Source organism: Diadema antillarum, unplaced genomic scaffold (assembly GCF_040938485.1).
Source record: "Diadema antillarum isolate AM-2024a unplaced genomic scaffold, OU_Dant_1.0 scf00000205, whole genome shotgun sequence".
NCBI classification, from domain to species: domain Eukaryota; kingdom Metazoa; phylum Echinodermata; class Echinoidea; order Diadematoida; family Diadematidae; genus Diadema; species Diadema antillarum.
The window spans coordinates 1,498,380-1,516,939 of record NW_027271094.1 but is presented as its reverse complement, the minus strand read 5'-3'; the positions used below and the strand labels follow the sequence as shown (position 1 = coordinate 1,516,939).

The window sequence follows — 18,560 nt, the reverse complement described above, 5'->3', positions numbered from 1 at the left end:
AATGGATGTTGGTTGTAAAGCATGTCTTGTTTTCAACTTCTGGTAATATACATTAACAATACGGTTAGTTTACTGTCTTGCAATCATGAAAATTCATTAAAGGAGACTTCCGGATGATTTTCACACTTTTTCATTTGAACATTTAGGAATTGGGTATAGGCCTACACTGGATACAGAATTTCAGAATGTGTAGTGATTGGGATAAGGAATAAGAATGTTTTCAAAATTAATAACAAGAATGGTGACGTAGCAGCTTCACATAAAATAGGAATCATGATTGTGGGTGCGCAGGGAAGCATAACAAAAGAAGAAAGCGTGCATACATTATTCCACACAGGTGAAGTTGTTAAGCAAGTGGTATTGTAATTGAATCACATTGCTACATTTCTGGAATATGTGAGTCTCCTACGTCATCATCCTTGTTCAGAGTATCATGTTTGGGGTTTTCAGATTATTGGTTGGACCAGGAAGATGCTTTCGTCTCACCTCCCTGGTTGGACCACAATAAACTCCACAAATCTAAACAATATGGCACTTTCGATTTATGTCACCATACATGATGTGAAATTACAGTGTATATAAATTGTCTGGAATTCCCCTTAAGATCATTAATCTATTCACGTCCTAAAACAAATCTCACATGGCACGCGAGATGTCTTGCAATATCGAATGCACTTTTGCGAGTCGTTATTCTCATTATGATGTCACGTGATAAGCATGCAGCTTTATTACATGGATGGGACAAAGATCTTGAAGCTTTGCAGCCTTCGACAGTGCTTACCTGGTACTGTGTTGTCCAATATGAACCCTACAGCTCCACCGACAAACATGCTGGTCTCGAGAAGGACAACAATGACTTGGTCAAAGGTTTCATTTCCTGAAAGAAGCCAGTAAAGAAAGGGGGAAAAAAGTTGTTGAAAAAAAACCCCCAACAATAACTCCGTCAAGAAATTGAAGAACCTACCCATAACAGGGAATGGGAACTGACACAATGATGATAATAACGATGTTGATGATGATGATGGTAATAATAATAATAATTATTATTATTATTATTGATATTATTATAGATGATAATGGTGAAGTAATTTTGGTTATGATGATTAGGGCCTATTTATTATCGTTGTTATAATCATTATCGTCATCATTATTGTTGATATATAAAATAAGTTTGCGTCCTTACTGTTATCATTGTCGTATTTTCAATCATAATCATATTACAATCAAAATGAAAGATACAACAGACCATTAGAATTAATAAACTGCACTTACATAACGTGTTGTTTAGGGTTGGCATAATTATTAGAAAGGTGCGGAAAGAGTAGTAAAAAACAGACAAATATAGATAACAAGTGAAAAAACATAACTAGGAGCATGACACTTCTCTCCACTCTGATTGGAGAGACAAGATGCATCGATAGAGAACAAGATGGTTTCAGTTTCAATTTCCAATTTGACTGTCTTTTCAGCATTAAAGGTATCACGCTCAGTTCATATACTGTGAAGAGAAAAGGGAAAGAGTCCAAAATATGCCACAATCGGCTATATGGCAGGAAGACCTCCGGCAATGTCGTCGTTTCGGAATTAAATATATATATATATATATATATATATATATATATATACATATATATATATATATATATATATATATACATATATATATATATATATATATATATACATCTGTATATACATATATATATATATGTTTAATCATTCATTCAATGATTCAATCATTCATTCCGTTATTTATTTATTCATTCATTCATTCATTCATTCATTCATCCATTCATTCATTCATTCAATTATATATGTGTTTATTCATTTGCACGCTAGGCTCTGCTATGTGAATTTTCACAGACAAGTAAATGAAGGTGCTTGTTACCAGTCTTAATGTTGACCTGGTTGGCGACAACGTAGTCCGGAATGGCGATTCCGACGTAGAACGAGAAGCCAATGATGAAGAGGTTTCGAGGCGAATTTAAATCCACGAACTGAAGATTAGAGATTCCAACCGCCGCAACCATTCCTGCACAATGTTAGAAGCATAATGATAATTAATGTGTGTCTATAAGTAAGTAATTTCCCCTCATTATCAATAGATTGATGGAATCATTGTTTGATTGCCCGAGATCTCACATTTGATCGTAATTGCATGTACACGTAGTAGTTGCAATTCCCTGCTCAAGCTAATATACTGACTAACATGACTGCTTTTCCATCTGAACTCGCACAACTTAAAACACTTACATTTTGTGTACAAGCCTGTACAACTATGCGTATGTGTATGTGAAACGATCCAGGCACTAAAGGGCATTATGTTCCATTATAATGCTGGATCATCCAGCATTATAATGGAACATAATGCCCTTTAGTTGCATAATAAATGGTGTATGGGATTTATCCTTACCAAATGTTGTCGACAGTACGCCACCGATGATTGGATCGGGAATGGTGGAAAAAAAGGCGCCAAATTTTCCGAACACTCCAACGATCATCAGTATGCAGCCGACGCCTTGGATGACGATGCGACTTCCTACCTGTCATGTTGCAATGATTTAAGGTAAAAACATTACGAGCAGCTCTTGGCGATGAGATAGATAACACCGTTACATTATCATAATTATTAAATTATTGTGTTGTTAGAACCACGGAACAGAAGCTGTATAGCAAAAGGAAAAACACACGCTGATGATAACGGGGATGATAATGACTAATGATAATAATAATAATGATAATTATGTAGATGATATCGACTAATATTTCTATTACCCACGAAAGCCTCTTTGAACAGTATATCTACTGTTCTTATAGAGGACCCTGGAACTAATATTTGTTCCGAAACTTCAGGCCGAGCATCCGTTCATACACCCGAGTCAAGAGGGATACAGTGGGTAAAAAACAAGTAAACCTATATCGTTAAGTAGGAGGATGGGCAAGGATGTAAACCCTGGTCAACGTTTGAACCCAGGACCTTTTTTTTTCATAGTCCAAAGCCGTATCTGCTCACCACACTGCGATGAGGGGTTTTGGAATGAGGGTAACGCTTGTGCATTGGCTTTGCTGTGGAGAGTCAGGGAGTAAAAAAGAATGCAACAGTTCTAAATGACGCCAATGGCACCATAAACGGACCTTGGTGATTCCAATAGCTCCGATGTTCTCGCTGTACGATGTCGTCCCGTTCCCTGTCCCCCAAGCTCCGGCCAAGATGCAGCCGAGACCTTCCATACCGATCCCACGATTGATGGCATGGGGAGGAGGGGGCGGGGCTCCGGACAGCCTCGCGCATGCATAGTAGTCTCCTACTGACTCCAACATGGACGCCAGGACACCAGCTAGCATGCCCAAAGTTCCGGCGGCTGTCACTCGAGGTGTTCCCCACTGGCCTGTGGAAATTCGAATTTGGTGTGAGAGTGGGAAGTAATTTCAGGAAAAAATCGATACGCAACTGGCATGGTATCAATATTGCTCAGGGAGTATTGTGTGCGGTCGTAGACTACCCATACACATTAGCTACCAACAAAAGTTTTAATGGAGTAAATTGTAACCATCTATACTGTAACTGCAATGTTGGTGACGCATGTATATTGGAAATATTTCTTCTCGGCTTACACCCAGAATTGCTCTACGACATTCACCTCTGTCAGTACATTGCACTGTGTAATCTATACTCACTCTGTTAAAAGTGACATCGTAAAAACAGAAACGCCAAGACTGAAGTACATTGCCAAGCGCGTTTTGACTCTAGTGGGCCAATTCTACTGTTCAGGGAACGGATAATGATGTCTTATCCCTTGTCAGATTCAACAGGAAGAACAGAATTGGCAGTGAACACTTCGCACAGACCTCACACCCATTCATGAAAAAGGCCACTATTTTCTACCAGAAACCATGGATGTTGTCGATACATGATTATACCCACCGGAGAGGAAAAAAGAAATAATTATAATATCTTATTGTGAGACATCAAACGTTGATTTTGTATTCGGAGTCAGTTAATCGGAGGTCGCTTATAGTCAACACTTGGAAAAACACTTTCCAATTGTTTTCCTCTCTTCATTCCCAAAATTTGTTGATCTTTCATGGTAAATGTGTAAATGTGTGTTTAAAGCACTGAATCAACACCTTGAATACAAAGAATAAACTTGGTTTCACTACAAACTCATGACACAAAACATGCGTGTTTGGTAGTGCGAATCATCGTTCCGATTTTTCAGCCAGCGACTAACGGCATAATCACTTGTATGAAGAGAAGATCCAGAGAGTCATTAAATTACCAGGATAAGGGAAGTAGAACCACGGCGCCTCTCTGAGCACATCACTGTTGATATCAGTGCGAGCTTTGTAACCGTAGGCGTTCGGGTCGGTGGGAAACACGTCAGTCACCGTCAAGATGAAGGAGAAGAACCAGGCTATCAAAATCGCTATGATGATCTTAGGATAGAAGAAGATAAACTATCGTTTAACTGAAGAAATACTTTCACACTGCGAAAGCGGCGACATAAAATGCATCTGCGGGGGGAATTTAGTAATCTCAATAACCAATAACCAATATCTATATATAAAAAAAAAATTATTCTATATAGACTCAAAGCGTTTCAACAATTACTACAAAAGAGAGAAAGAACAAACAAAACAACGACAATAAACTTGTCAGATCTCATCAAATTTCATCCACATGTTTACTCGCCATGTCATTAGGGAATCTTAATATGATCATGAATGAATAATTGAGGTTTGTTTGTTGTACTGTGTTGTAACGTTGTAATTCTAATGTATTATGTATTGTTTAAAATGTTATAATGTGTAAATTTAGATGTATAGAAGATGAAGGAGGAGTTTAAAAATGGAGAAGATGAAGAAAATGTTGATTAGAAGAGGAGGATTTGTCTGAACGCTGAATTTTTAATGATGATATTTTTGTGATTATGGAATTTATTCAAACTATCATACCCAATTAAATAAGATACATGTAAGATGAATTATGAATATTATGGTTTTTATTTTCATTTTCTGCAACAATTATAGTAGGTTTTTTTTTTTGTTCGATGTTTTTTGTAATGTGTCACGCGTATGTTGTTCTTTGAACAATTGTTATTTGTGTATATCTTTTGTACGTAACGCTGGTGGGAGGCACATTTCCACATACCTATTTATGGACAATAAAACATTCAGTTCGATTCATTTCAATTCAATCTAAAAAGGAAGAAAATCTGAGCCATCAGTATTGAAGTCGAACGGTTGAATACCGGTTTAAATAACATCTATCCAGCATGTCCATATAACAAAGGATACAATACATGCATGTTATAACTATATTCTTGTTATGCATGGGACGTAATGCTGTATTTCTTGAGTTGTTCAAAGATTGTATGATTTCATAATTTTCAGTTCGTTTCTCATAACCTTATTTAATCTGCCCAACAAAAGTGAACAGATAGAAATCTCTGCGGGAAAAGACAGCTAAAGACAATAATGATACTGCTCTTCAATGTTTAGTCGATGCTGACATGAATCGACAATGAAACGTAGAACGAGTGTCAGTTTCTCTTTCCATTGGAGAGGTTGAAGAAAGCGGACTCACTGGGAATAACTTGAAGACGGGAAACTTTGTCACGTGACATTTCTTGGCCTTGCTGTAGCCAAGGCACGGCACGCTGAACCTCTCGAGGTACTGAGAGAACATGATTATAAGTATCATCGTCCTGAGAGAGAAAAGAAGAAAAGTGAATTAGCTCAAATGTAAATTTTCAAAATTTCTTATCTAAAAAACATACGTTTGTCCTCCCTTGTATACTTTTCACTTCTATTGTCATATTTCATGGGTAGAGAAACCTTGCAAAACGTGATGATGCGATATACAGAAATAAGTTATTGTTACACTGTGATGTTACTATCACTAAACATCGCAAAATACTGAATTGTTTCCGTTTCGTAATTTGAGGATATTTTACCTATGAAATATCTACGAATGTGAGTTTAGGAACGAAATCACTGATGGGATTACACTATAGGCCTACGTCAGCCTTTCGGAGAAGAATTATGTTGGTTTCGTTACACTCTTCTCGTCACCTCACATTACCGCACTCACAAACGCTCGGTCTCAAACACACACTTGCACACACACACACACACACACACACACACACACACACACACACACACACACTGATTCTCCCGCCAAACGTACGGATGTATTTGACTCACATCCAGGCGATGCCCCAGTGTACTTGCGCTTGTGCCGCCGCCGATTTGAAGAGTGACAGTCCGATCAGACCGATAGTTGGTGCAATCGCCAGAGGACCGATATACCGGAGCAGCAGTCCCATGATTCCTGTGAAACCGATGACGACTTGGACGATGGACGCGACAATGACGGCACCTTGGATCTGGAATAAAACAATCACCGAAAGTAGCCGTGATATACATGTATATATACAGTTAAAAAAAACAACACAGATATGATCATATAATTATATGATAATTTAGGGGCCTAATATATCAAAGCTCAACACTGACACTCTCGTTATCAATTGATGTTGACAATTTGGCGGTCAGAAGAAGTAAATAAAACCTGTCAACAATGGTACTAAGAACACGATGCGATGTTGACTTGTTGGCTTTTGGCTGGTTTCATAACATATTGTTCGTGCGACAATAATTGCTCCCATGAAATATCTGCACCCTTATGCAAACATAAATTCAACCCACAATATAACCCTTACTATAGGCTAACCCTAATCTTAATCCTCACATCAAACAAAACGTAAAACTCCATCACAACCCTAACCCTAACCCTAACCCTAACTCTAACCCTAACCCTAACCCAAGTCCTTGAAAAATAAGACCGGAGCAACTGTCGCAGGAACAAATGTCGTGTCACTACAATGTTGCCTGGTGTCAAGCGTTCTTAGAGTTCACGACGTTTCACAACACAAAAACAAAACAAACAAAAATCGCTCATATATTCTTCTCTCTTTTTCCAATAATCTCAATATGAAAATAATAATAGATCATGGTCTTCTTAGTCCAGGGTAGCCTCTTTAGCGTTGACACTGTTCTACTCGGTTCTAATGGAGGAGCCTGTCATTGTTATTACCCTATCATTGTCAGGTACTCACGAACATTCATACTTGGGGCGATATAGGAATGGTGTATGGGTGAAAACATCTTGTCCAAGGACGCAAGCACTGTGGACTGGACTCGAACTCGGGTCCTCCGATTGAAAATCAGGAGCCCTTTCCACAGTGCCCCCACGTTACCACATTTCCCTCCATCATAATATAGTACAATGGAATTCAGTGAAGTTATAATGTGGCACGCTATCATGACACTTATGAGGAACGCGGTGCTTTTGGAATTCATTGCATTTTGGATTCTTACTCTTATCGGCAGCCACGGAATATGAATTTATGACAGTAGATTGTAGTTGTAGATATTCGAGAAAAATCCTTAAACTACAATAATCCGACTCTATTACCTAGTCATCCCCCCCCCCCCCCCTAGATTACGTATAACACACGCATTCTGATGAACATAATATGCTAACGATTAACAAAAAACAATACCTCCACAAAAAAACCGAACAATCAAACAAACAAAAACATAACTGAAACAAAAACGTACTATGTTAAGCACTGGATGCGTTCATAAGTGCAATAACTTGTAAATTTGTAATGAGATGAGTACCATCTTGAAAACAAAATCGAACCACACGATATTTCTGGAAGGTGTGTTACGCCGCCAAGTTTATGACGTGGGTCAAACTTTGTTTCACTTTCATTAGCTATTTACAGCCGTTGAGACGGATTTATCATTCATCATTGCTGCATGGACGACAGTATAATTACTTTCTCTATGATGTTATTCCACGCTATACGAGAATGATGATACACCTTTGCAGACATTTTCATCCGTTCTCAGTACAGTCCAACCCATATAATTTCTCGCTTGTTCTTTATTTCAAATCCCGGCTACGCTGACGTCAAATTTCTTGTTTTCTCCGGTAGAAACATTACCTGAAATAGGCCATCTATATCATTGTTCACTGTACGTTCATATCATATTTTGACTTCATAAAATCATGAACACAGATGTTTGAATCATTATGTCACCTTTATCAGACCATATCACTGGATGTGATGCACTATTCATGACCATTAAAGGGACTGTACAGTACTGGTTGAGGTAGGGATTCATGTTTTGAACATTCCTAAGTGAGATAATGAAAAGCCTCTTATGAAATATGAAAGAGCATGTAATTTTAAGATGGATTCAACGTTTATTTGATGAAAATTGGTTTTCAAATGGCTGAGATATCCAAAAAAAAAAGTGCTAATAATACAAGGCGACATGCCCCAACTTTATTAGTATCTCTTTGTTTCACCTTGTTTTTGGATATCTCAGCCATTTCAAAACCGATTTTCATCGAATAAACTTTTGATACCCCTTAGAAATTGCATGCTCTTTGACATCTCATAGAGTGGTTTCTGAATATCTCACAATACGTTAAAAGCTAAATCTTCACCTCGACCAGAACTGTACACACCCTTTAAAATTTTGGAGATCAATTTTGATTTCTTTATTCACTGCTTTCCTCTTGACATTTATACATGTTAACAATGAAAAAAAAAAAAAAACCCAAAACCCACACCAAAAAAACAACCTTCTACGTAGAACATTTTTCTAGTTTGATACACACATTTAGAATGTTGAAAAATACAAGCTTATCAAAAGTGAAATACACAATCACATCCGTTTGCAGGAAGAACCCTTCCTATACGTCTCGTATCAAAATACGTGAGCGTAGTTTATATACAATGGCTGGAAAAGATCTTTACAAATTCACGTATCGAATTCAGACATAAATCAGTGTCTCCTGATTTTACTACAGTTAACGTTCATTTTAGCTTTGATTGGGTCAACTTTCAAAGGAAATGACCGCCCCTCGGTTAATGGAGGTTCGTGGGCGTCGATGGGAGGCGGATAAATCATTACACACGCATTGATGTTCGTAAATCCGATATTCGTTTCAGAATCATCAGCACATACAAGCGGATAAGTTAACGCGAAGGATAACCTGGATAATATTGTGCTTGTTCACAAGTATATAGTACTCTCGCATCGTCGGTTCACGTAAATATATAAATATCAAAATTAATAATCATAAACGATGAACTTGAAGCGCATCATAAGTTTACGTTATTAGGAAGACAAGTTAAGGAACTTAAAACGTTATGTCTATATGTATCGAATAAATTCGTTATGATAAAATTCATTATTATACTCTGTTTATCTAGAAACAGCGGAAACTCACGCGGACTTGATACGCCCACACCTTCAGTCGTTCAAACAAACAGTAAGTGCTGACAGCGCAATACTACCGTGTCGCATACGATACAGACATACGCTCTTGTATTTTTACGCAGTCATCATATCTGGTGCTGCGAAACCACAAAATTTATGATTTTCCGGATTTTGATATTTCCGGAATTCATTGTCACCTGATGTATGATCGAAGCTATCGAAATCTTAACTAGTGGCATGGTAAGAAAAATGAAGTGGAATAATCAATATTGAAATTCTCCGAAATTCTACCGAAGTCCTCGAATGCAGGTTCGTAAGAGTCGAGAAGATAAAGTATGGCCACTGACTGAAAGGAGGAATGGGTTAATAATCAACACTGTGTGTGAATTCTGTTGACATCAATTTTAGAGGAACTTTTAGACGACACAGAGATGCACAACGTGTTGTCATCGATGTATCTATACCTCATATGTAGCGTAGGACCTATGGGTCAGCGATTATCAATGCTGCTATGGTGTAGTGAACCGTATAGGTATATAGAGGTACAATACTCCTCCATTCTACATAAAAATTATACATGTTGTTCTTGTGTGTTTTTGTTTTACAGTAGAATAAGTAAAACCTGCATTCTTAAATTGTTGTTGTTGTTGTTGTTGCTTGTTTTGCTGTTTTTCTTCCTTTTTGTGTTTTGTTTAAGCATTTAAATTTGCCTAAAAAAAAACATGGAACTCTCTTAATGCTTCTTCTTTTTTTCGGGCTGCTAGGTTTCGCCACACCCTGACTCAGGTTATTGATGAAGAGTGAACAATATCCGAAGCATCCTACTCAATAAACACACATTTTGAGAAGTATCACATATCCCTGACCATGTCACATCAAAACATCGATATCTTGCAATAACAGTTCCTCCTTACATAATGATAAAAAAACAAATACGGGTATAGTATTCCAATTTTGTCCTGTAACCCGAGTAACACGACACAATCAAACTACCTGCCTAAAATGTCTTTCACAGCCTATACAGTATACTATCCACCATCGTTCGGTGCTAATAATTCGCGGCGTTTGACAGGTTTACCTACCTCCTGTATCCGAGACCGGAACTCTGTTCGGATTTCCGTTATGGTGGCGTTGCCTATACATGTTGAAGGGTGTAAGGAAAAAACAAAAACGTGGATGCAATGAATCAATGTCTTCCTGACCGAGAGGAAAGGCATATCTGATAAACTGATTAAAGAAAAATCGATCCAGCAGAGAATTAAATACTTGTTGAAAAAGCATTGAAATCAAATGCGCTATAGAAGTAAGTCAGTTGTAAGACGAAATTATTAGACCAACACTATTCCAAAAGTCATGATATTCCGCAACAGGTCAGAGGTTAAACCATCATGGCATCACGATAAAGTTCGAGATAGCTATAAAAGTCAGCTTACTCGACTTTGCCGTTACTTACGGGGGACATTTTCAGCTAATTTGCTCTTGTTACCTTGTTCCGATACATCATATGAATATTTCAGTCAAAGAACTTTCGTTTTTGCGGTTATTTTCCCCTTAATTTCCTTCAGCCTATAAACAATGAGTACCAAGGTCGTGCCTACACGAACGAGTTTATCCCGACTTTATCCCGCATAAACCAGCAGGATTTCCACAAACTGCACACCAAAAACTTTGATCGAAATTCCATGACCGCTGATAACACCACATTAAAAGGGAAATGGAGACCTATCCACCAATGTCAGGGGCAATGTCAACTTGTCAAGAGCTTACCAACAATCCTACGCAACTCGGAAATGAGGTCAGAATTTCATCCCTCGTCCGACTTTGTTGGCGGAATTGGAAAGTGATTCAATTGCCTTGAATTCTGATTGACAAGAGGATATTCAGCATCAATGTCTGTCATCGAATATTTTGCTACCGGAACATCGTCTATGTTTACAAACGGATGACTTTTCATGGAGATAGAAAAAAAGAAAGCTGGAAAGAAAGAAAAACGTGCCCACGTAGTACGATGATTGTGGAAATCCACTTTCTATTATTCAGTGCATGAAAAAGTGGCAATGTTTGTTTCTTGATAGAATTTCACTTTCTCTTCAGTGAACACAACACCTGGGGCTTGTTGCATAAAACTTTTTACCAGAGAAAACGAAAGTTCGTTCTTTTCTTTTAACAGAGTTTGTCATGCGTCAAAGTCTAATGGCGGTATCATGCTAACCTCAGTTTTCAATTCTTACCAGAATTTTCTCAGGTAAAAGGTTTAATGCAAGAGGCCCCTGAAAGCTTATTAGTTGCTATGGCATGATGGTCAATGTTGTGATCATTAATTGTTGCTGAAGTAGCATCTTTAATATTAAATCCAATAAGCAGGTGACAAAATACGCCAAGAACTACTCGTGTTTCTTTGATGTTCCTATCAGAGCTTGTCATCACTATTTCAATTTATTCAATTTATTTGTGCTGGTGCACAAAACTGTTCATAAAAATACCAAATAGTGGATTTGAATTCGATGAAATGACATAGTGCATGTGTTCAGTGAATGTTGGTCTTCGATGGCTCTCATGAAGCACAGACTTGCAACAACAAGATGATTGTCACTGGAGTCTGTTTATTAATGACGTCCAATATCAATCCCTATAACCCCCCCCCCAAAAAAAAAAAACAAAACAAACAAACAAACAACAACAACAACGACAACTTTATATTGTCTGATCAATTTCAATTTCCACTGATCAAAATCTAAAATCTAAAATATACATGTCAAATTAATCCTGAAATACACTGGAAAGTTTAGGTAATTGTGCCTGTATACTCGTGCTAAGTACTTGTATTAGAGAGAGAAGAGAGAAAGGGTGGGGGTGGGGTGGGGGTGATAATGTATTTGCAGAAGCACACGAAAAGAGCTATGAGGTTACTGGTAAGTGAAATTAATAAATGAAATTGAATGAAGATTGGATATCCACGACACCAACGGGGTCATCCCACTACACCGGCACCCACGAGTCATACAGCCCACGAGTTCGACATTGAAAACAGGTCCATGAGTCATACAGCTCACGAGTCATACAGCCCATGAGTTTGACACTATGTAAAAACAGTCCATGAGTTCGACAGATACAACACGGGGCTTAATGTGTCTGTCTCGTGGGCCTTGTTAGCTTAGTGTCGAACTAATGGGCTGTATGACTCGTGAGCTGTATGGGCTGTAACAGGGATGACTTGTGAGCTGTATGACTCGTGGGCTGTATGACTCATGGGTGTCGGTCTCGTGGCGTGCACCCACATACGACCATTGATACCAAACGTATCTCCCGTCTTCGGAGAAGAACTGGACAACAGAATTATAAGGCTCTGTTGATTTCAAAAATAGATCTTAACACTAGTTTCAATCCTCAGAAACAAACCGGTAGGCTTCTCTTCTAACAGTTTGAATTTCAGTTCTTTTGTGATAACTGTGTGTTCAGGGAAACCTCGAAATTGAAATTTGTCTTTTCATTTATCCCGATCACATTACTGGCTAACGGCGACACAATCACAAAATAGCTATTGACACCTAAATAACGTGACCCATTCAAACATGTGTCAGAGGTTATATAAATTTACAACGCCATTATTGAAATTCCGTCAAGCCTGATAATACTTTTGTATGACCTTTTGTGAGGTGTGTACTGCTCCAAAACACTGGAACACGCTTCCTCCTCATATTTTGAAACCTTCTCCCTAGCAATCTCATAATACAAAGTAACACAGTTTGAAGACACATTTATTCTGACATCCAACGTGGCATACCCAGAGAACTTCCACTATCACTGCCTGGTATATAATAGTCTCTACATTATTTTTACTCCAATGTTGATTATGAGTTGACATCCCATTACCCAAGTTCAGTGAATCAACTTTATTACTATACTCTCATTTTGTGGTAAAAGAAAATACCCAAATCGCCTGCCCGTTTTGCAAGAGATTTTTTTTCTAGCTTTCTTTCTTTTTTCCGTATGGACACCAATCAACTGGAAGACATCATTTAGATATAAAGGTGTGAAAAGAGCAAGGTTACCAAAGGTGGGTAGTTAAGCGAGATGTGGCCTTCTAGCTGGAAAACCAAAAGAGTTAGTGATTATACATCAAGTGTGAGTTGCAAAATTGGTCTTTGGTGTTAAGTACAATGTATATATAAATGCGGTTATGTGATTATCACAATAGATCGCTTTAATTAGATGTTTAGTACAACGTAATGCAGTTACATGATAATATGACGACTGAGCGATTTAGTTTGCGATGATAGAGCGATTTAGTCTGATGTGTTTAGTACAACATAATGCAATTAAATGATTATGACGATTGAGTCACTATAGTTTGCTGCGCTTAATTACAATGTAATGCAGTTGCATGATTATGACGATTGAGCGATTTAGTTTGATGAAGACCACTATGTAGGAATGATACACAAATTATGCTTGGGGATGATTCACCGGCAAAAAAAAAAAAAAAAAAAAAAAAAGTGGACTGCGTGCTGTGAATGGAGTATATATACCAATATAGTAGGGCATAATCAGGAAGTGGTGGAAAAGAATAGTATCAAGAAGTGGTGATAGATTAGTTAATCGTTATTAGAATTCTGACATTTGCCCGTCAATCGCGTAACAATTCCATGAAAAGCAAAACGACATGCAGCCTTGTGTTGCAAACACGGCAGATGATATACTCCAAATGGTAGGATCGTGCACAATTATTGATCTTTATGGTATCTGTTACTGTTTTTAAAATAAAACAACAACAACAACAACAACAACAAAAACAATGGGCTTTTAAAATCCCCTCGTATATATTCTTTTTTTTCTTCCCCAGTTCTGCTTCTAATTTCTGGTAAGGATTTTTCCACACTGACAATCTTGACTTTTTTTATTTCACTCCTTACCCTCCAGAGTAGGGCAGTCACCCCGGATGCCCAAAATGGCGAACGTCGGTAGGAGGAAGGTAAAGGTGCCACCTTGCACTATGGGCAACCTATGATACAGGACACGGTAATACAAAACACTTACACTGAGTCTTAATGATTACATACCAAGACAGTTTAATAGAGAGAAGTTCGTATAAAGGTCATGAAGCTTTGGCGGCATATCCGGGCGGCGTACCGTGGGATCTCAAGAGTATCGACCACGAGAAAAGAGACCCCCTCTGGTGTTACCGAGACCGGTCAAGTTCCCATTATCGTTATCATTTGTGCACCGATCCCCTAGTAACACAGGGTCAAGAGGTTTCCTTCCTCCATTCCACGGGAATCACAGGTGCGGAAGGTTACTGAGTTCGAATTGGCATGTTATATATAAATGTTACAAAGACATAAGTGTTGTGCAAGACTCGTAGAGGATAAGGGGGGGGGGCAGTACGAGTTGGTTCCAACACCTCCGCACTCAAGTTCAATCATGGCTATAGGGCGTAGGGGTAAACCAGTTATTACGTTCGGTCACGTGACCAAAAAAAAAAAAAAAAGAATCATATTTTTAAGTATAATAATTCATATCAAGGTTTTCTTTCTGTTTTCTCTCTTTAAACTGTAGCCATTTACCATTCAAGCACAATAAAAAATTACATATTTCTCTCTTTCTCTGACAACTTAACGACACTGTCGCTACAAGATGTTTCGTGTTACTAACAGCAGACATGCATGACATTTGATTTATTTTCCTGGGGTCTCGGAGGGGAAGAATAAACGTCTGGGGGGCATTTCATGAAACGTTTTGTCAGATATTTCGTCTGACAAAATGTTAAAAGCTACTGAAATCCTTGCATCTGATTGGCTGAGAGCAAATTTGTCCGACAAGTTGTCGGACAAAAATGCTTCATGAAATGCCCCCCTGGTTTGAACCTGGGAATAGAACTTGTAGTGTGTGCTGCGTCAAGCGGAGGGTTATATGGCTCTGACCTAATCACATGAAATGATGGAAAATTACGATGTTACTACATAGACTAAGTTTTATGTTCCTCTTGTTTGTTGAGTCAGCTCCACCCCTTTATAAAGAAAATCACGGCTTGAGTTTGTCTAGATTTGATGCAAAGTGGCGATATCAGCGCCCATTAAATGCAGGAATTGTTAATGGCAGCACTGCATGCAAGCGAAGATGCATGTGCTGGATGTCGCTGGTGTAGGCCTATAACTCCTTGAGCAGTCCTCAACACCTAATGTTCACAAAGTGTAAACACGCTTGCAAGTGCGTGGTTTAAAGGTCAAACGTAAATCTCAGGTTATGTTTACACTTCCCTATTCTGGGTCAAATCAAGCATATTTCGATGAATAGATCATGAGCATGTATGCTGATGCTTTGAATTCGGAAGAGTTAAATTGATTTATTTCATCTTCTTTTGTTTTATCGTCTTTTTTAGCACAAGCGCCCAATAGTGGTTTAAAAAACGTGGGAGACGACATCTTTTCACACAGGAGAAAGTATGTACCCTGTGAAACATAATTCACAAACCTGTCAGCGGATTGGAATCCGCAACGTTCGAAATGCCCCCTACAAAGCTCACAAGACGCGTATAAGGGTTAAGGCTGCAGACACCCAAGAGCAGCCAGCCTAGTCCTTGTGTGACATTGCGATATATTGGAATGATGTTGAGGGAGAGATGGCTGTTATGCTGTAGGCCTCCGTATACGTTAAATCGGTGGTTTGAATTGTATCATGATGGACCGGCTGAAATGGAGTAGGGCCTAATTACCAGCCCGCCTGGAATTTTAATCCTTCTTTCGTAAATCTTTTTTTTATTCGTATGGAGATTCTACTCCACCTGCACAGAATTGTTTCGTTTAAGAGCTCTCATTAAAATCCCGTAAAACGTATAGGTTCTCCAATTTTCACTAATACTTGGGCAAGATCATCTGCATGGATCAGTGCATGCAGGATGGTAAATTATTAGCAGTATAGTCCGTAACCAGATTTCTGTGAGGAGGTTCAGGCAATCTTCGCTTCGAACAGTTGGAGAACTTTTGGCCATGCAGATCTAATCACAACACATCCATAATGCAACCTGCACTGATTATATTACGTATACACTGTACGAGAATATGTTGATAAAAATCTTCTTGTGTGTCATCAGTGCTGGTCAGTACAATACAACGATCAGCCGGTCATTTTTGAAACTTGAAAGGATACGCGATACCAAAATAACTCATCGTTCCTTCATATCGTTTTTGACGAAAAAGAGAAACTTTGCACAGTCATATTAGTAAGCGCACAGGCCGTCTCTATACTTTCTGCTTCACTACGCATTTGGAAATTCGCAAAAGATATTGTATCTAAAACACGTAAATGCTTCAGAAATAAGAACGCACAAATACAAGTACGACAATGTTGAATGACCTCAAAATACAACACATTTTACGAGTACAGGACACTGATTTTCGCGTGATTAGTGACTAGTGATAAACGATGCCAACAGCAATGGTAACAGTAGATACCTGCATGTGATGATTGACATGGCTTGATAATTCATGTTTTCGAAATGGAGCGTACAATGATCAATCCTTTGCCTCTTCGTCAAAATGACCCTACACGATGTATAAGAGCTTTGAAGGTTCTGTTTTACCATTTGGAGCACTGATTTAAAAAAATGTTCGAGTTATCACATTTGATGCATGTATACGACATATTGTATAATCACAAAACAGCATACCACGTAAAGATTTCGCAATAAAGCCTAAAGTATAAGGAGATATCACTATCTTTCTCAATAAACCATACTGTAGACAGTTTATTCTAGATACAACATTTTAAGTATTGTTCATATTTTATGTATTTAACAATACTTAACATTGGTTGTTTCTATCCCTAACTCATGAATATTTAAAAACTATTATGAAGCACTTTAGCTGGGTTTTTGTTTCATCAGCAAACGATAAAGAATGACTTCAATGGTATAAAGGACAGAAATACCGAGAGATACGGAGTTTGCAGTTAGCTATTTAGGAAAGTTGAAAGCATTTCTCTCTGGACTCACGATATTCTATAAAGCATAGCTGATATGACTGTGTAAAGGAATTCAAGCAACACTCTGGCTTCCTATGCCAGCGAGACGAGATGAAGTTTTGAAACAGCACTATGGAACAACATCGCATGGAAAACAGACGGTGGGAGTTTGAAAGTATGGGTATATAATTTTATTATCAATAAAATTTCTACTTAATGTCATGTTGTCGTGATAGATACGAACTCATGAAAGTACAGATTCCATCATGGTAGTTTCATGGAAGGAAGAATGCATAAAATGTTGTGGTATGATGCGGGAATCTCTGATCAATAAACCAGAAAGGGGGAGCTAGTCACCTTACCCTCAAGAGTTGGGCAGTCACCCTTTAGCTGGAGGATGGAAAACGTCGGCAGGAGGAATGCAAAGGTACCCCCTTGAATGATTGGCAGCCTTTTAACGGGCAAAATCATTCAAAGTTTTATTTCAAAGGAGGACACAGAAACCGTAGAAATGGAGCAAATCAAAACGAACGAAAATAAAAATATACTTAAAACCACGAAAGAAAAGGTGCGACACAATTTGCTAATATCATGTGGCTAAGTAATCACATTTTACGGAAACATTAAGATAGGTCATTCACATTAAAAATTAGTATGATCTTGGAAGAAAATCGAAAAATGCAACCCGAAACAGTAAATAACGTTAAAGGACAAGTTCACCTTCATAGACATGTGGGTTGAGTGAATGCAGCAATATTAGTAGAACACAACAGTGAGAGTTTGAGCAAAATCGGACAATCCGTTAAAAAGTTATTAATTTTTGAAATTTCTGCTCAGTCACGGCTGGATGAAAAGACTACTATAACTTGTGATGTCACATGAGTACAACATTATAAAGAAAGAATAAAGAAAATTCAACGCGCCATTTTTCTCGCATAAGAAAAGAACACTCGACTTCTCTCTTTCAGAAGGCAGGGGGAATAATATTACCCTCAACATACGTCAGTAGGAAGTCGAAGAAATGTGCACGTTATTCAAAAGTGAAGTTTTGTGAAATTCTCTTTTTATTTTCCTTATATAGTTGTTCGCATATGACATCATACACTGTAGTGGGCTTCTCTTCCAGCAGTGACTGCGCAGATACTTAAAATATTCGTAACTTTTGAACGGATTGTCCAAATTTCCTCAAACTTTCACTGATGTGTTCTACTAATATTGCTGCATTCTCTCAATCCTTATGTATATGAAGGTCGACTTGTCCTTTAACCACCGTTTCCCTTGAAACCATTGAT

At 38.1% G+C, this 18,560-nt stretch overlaps 1 protein-coding gene across 3 annotated transcripts in view; it reads right to left on the bottom strand.

Annotated features, from left to right (window-relative positions):
• Positions 1-18,560, bottom strand: part of LOC139724051 (solute carrier family 23 member 1-like) — a 53,599-nt gene that overhangs the window by 3,381 nt on the left and 31,658 nt on the right. For 2 of the 3 annotated variants that reach the window (XM_071635248.1, XM_071635250.1), the window contains exons 4-12: positions 14,223-14,311; positions 10,392-10,444; positions 6,211-6,392; positions 5,588-5,708; positions 4,281-4,437; positions 3,136-3,389; positions 2,414-2,543; positions 1,889-2,032; positions 782-877 (exon numbers count right to left, since the gene is read on the bottom strand). In XM_071635248.1, the coding sequence (XP_071491349.1) occupies positions 782-877; positions 1,889-2,032; positions 2,414-2,543; positions 3,136-3,389; positions 4,281-4,437; positions 5,588-5,708; positions 6,211-6,392; positions 10,392-10,444; positions 14,223-14,311 (1,226 nt within the window). Of the gene's footprint in view, positions 1-781; positions 878-1,888; positions 2,033-2,413; positions 2,544-3,135; positions 3,390-4,280; positions 4,438-5,587; positions 5,709-6,210; positions 6,393-10,391; positions 10,445-14,222; positions 14,312-17,630; positions 17,720-18,560 lie in introns of all 3 variants that reach the window. The other variant, XM_071635249.1, reaches the window with a different exon arrangement.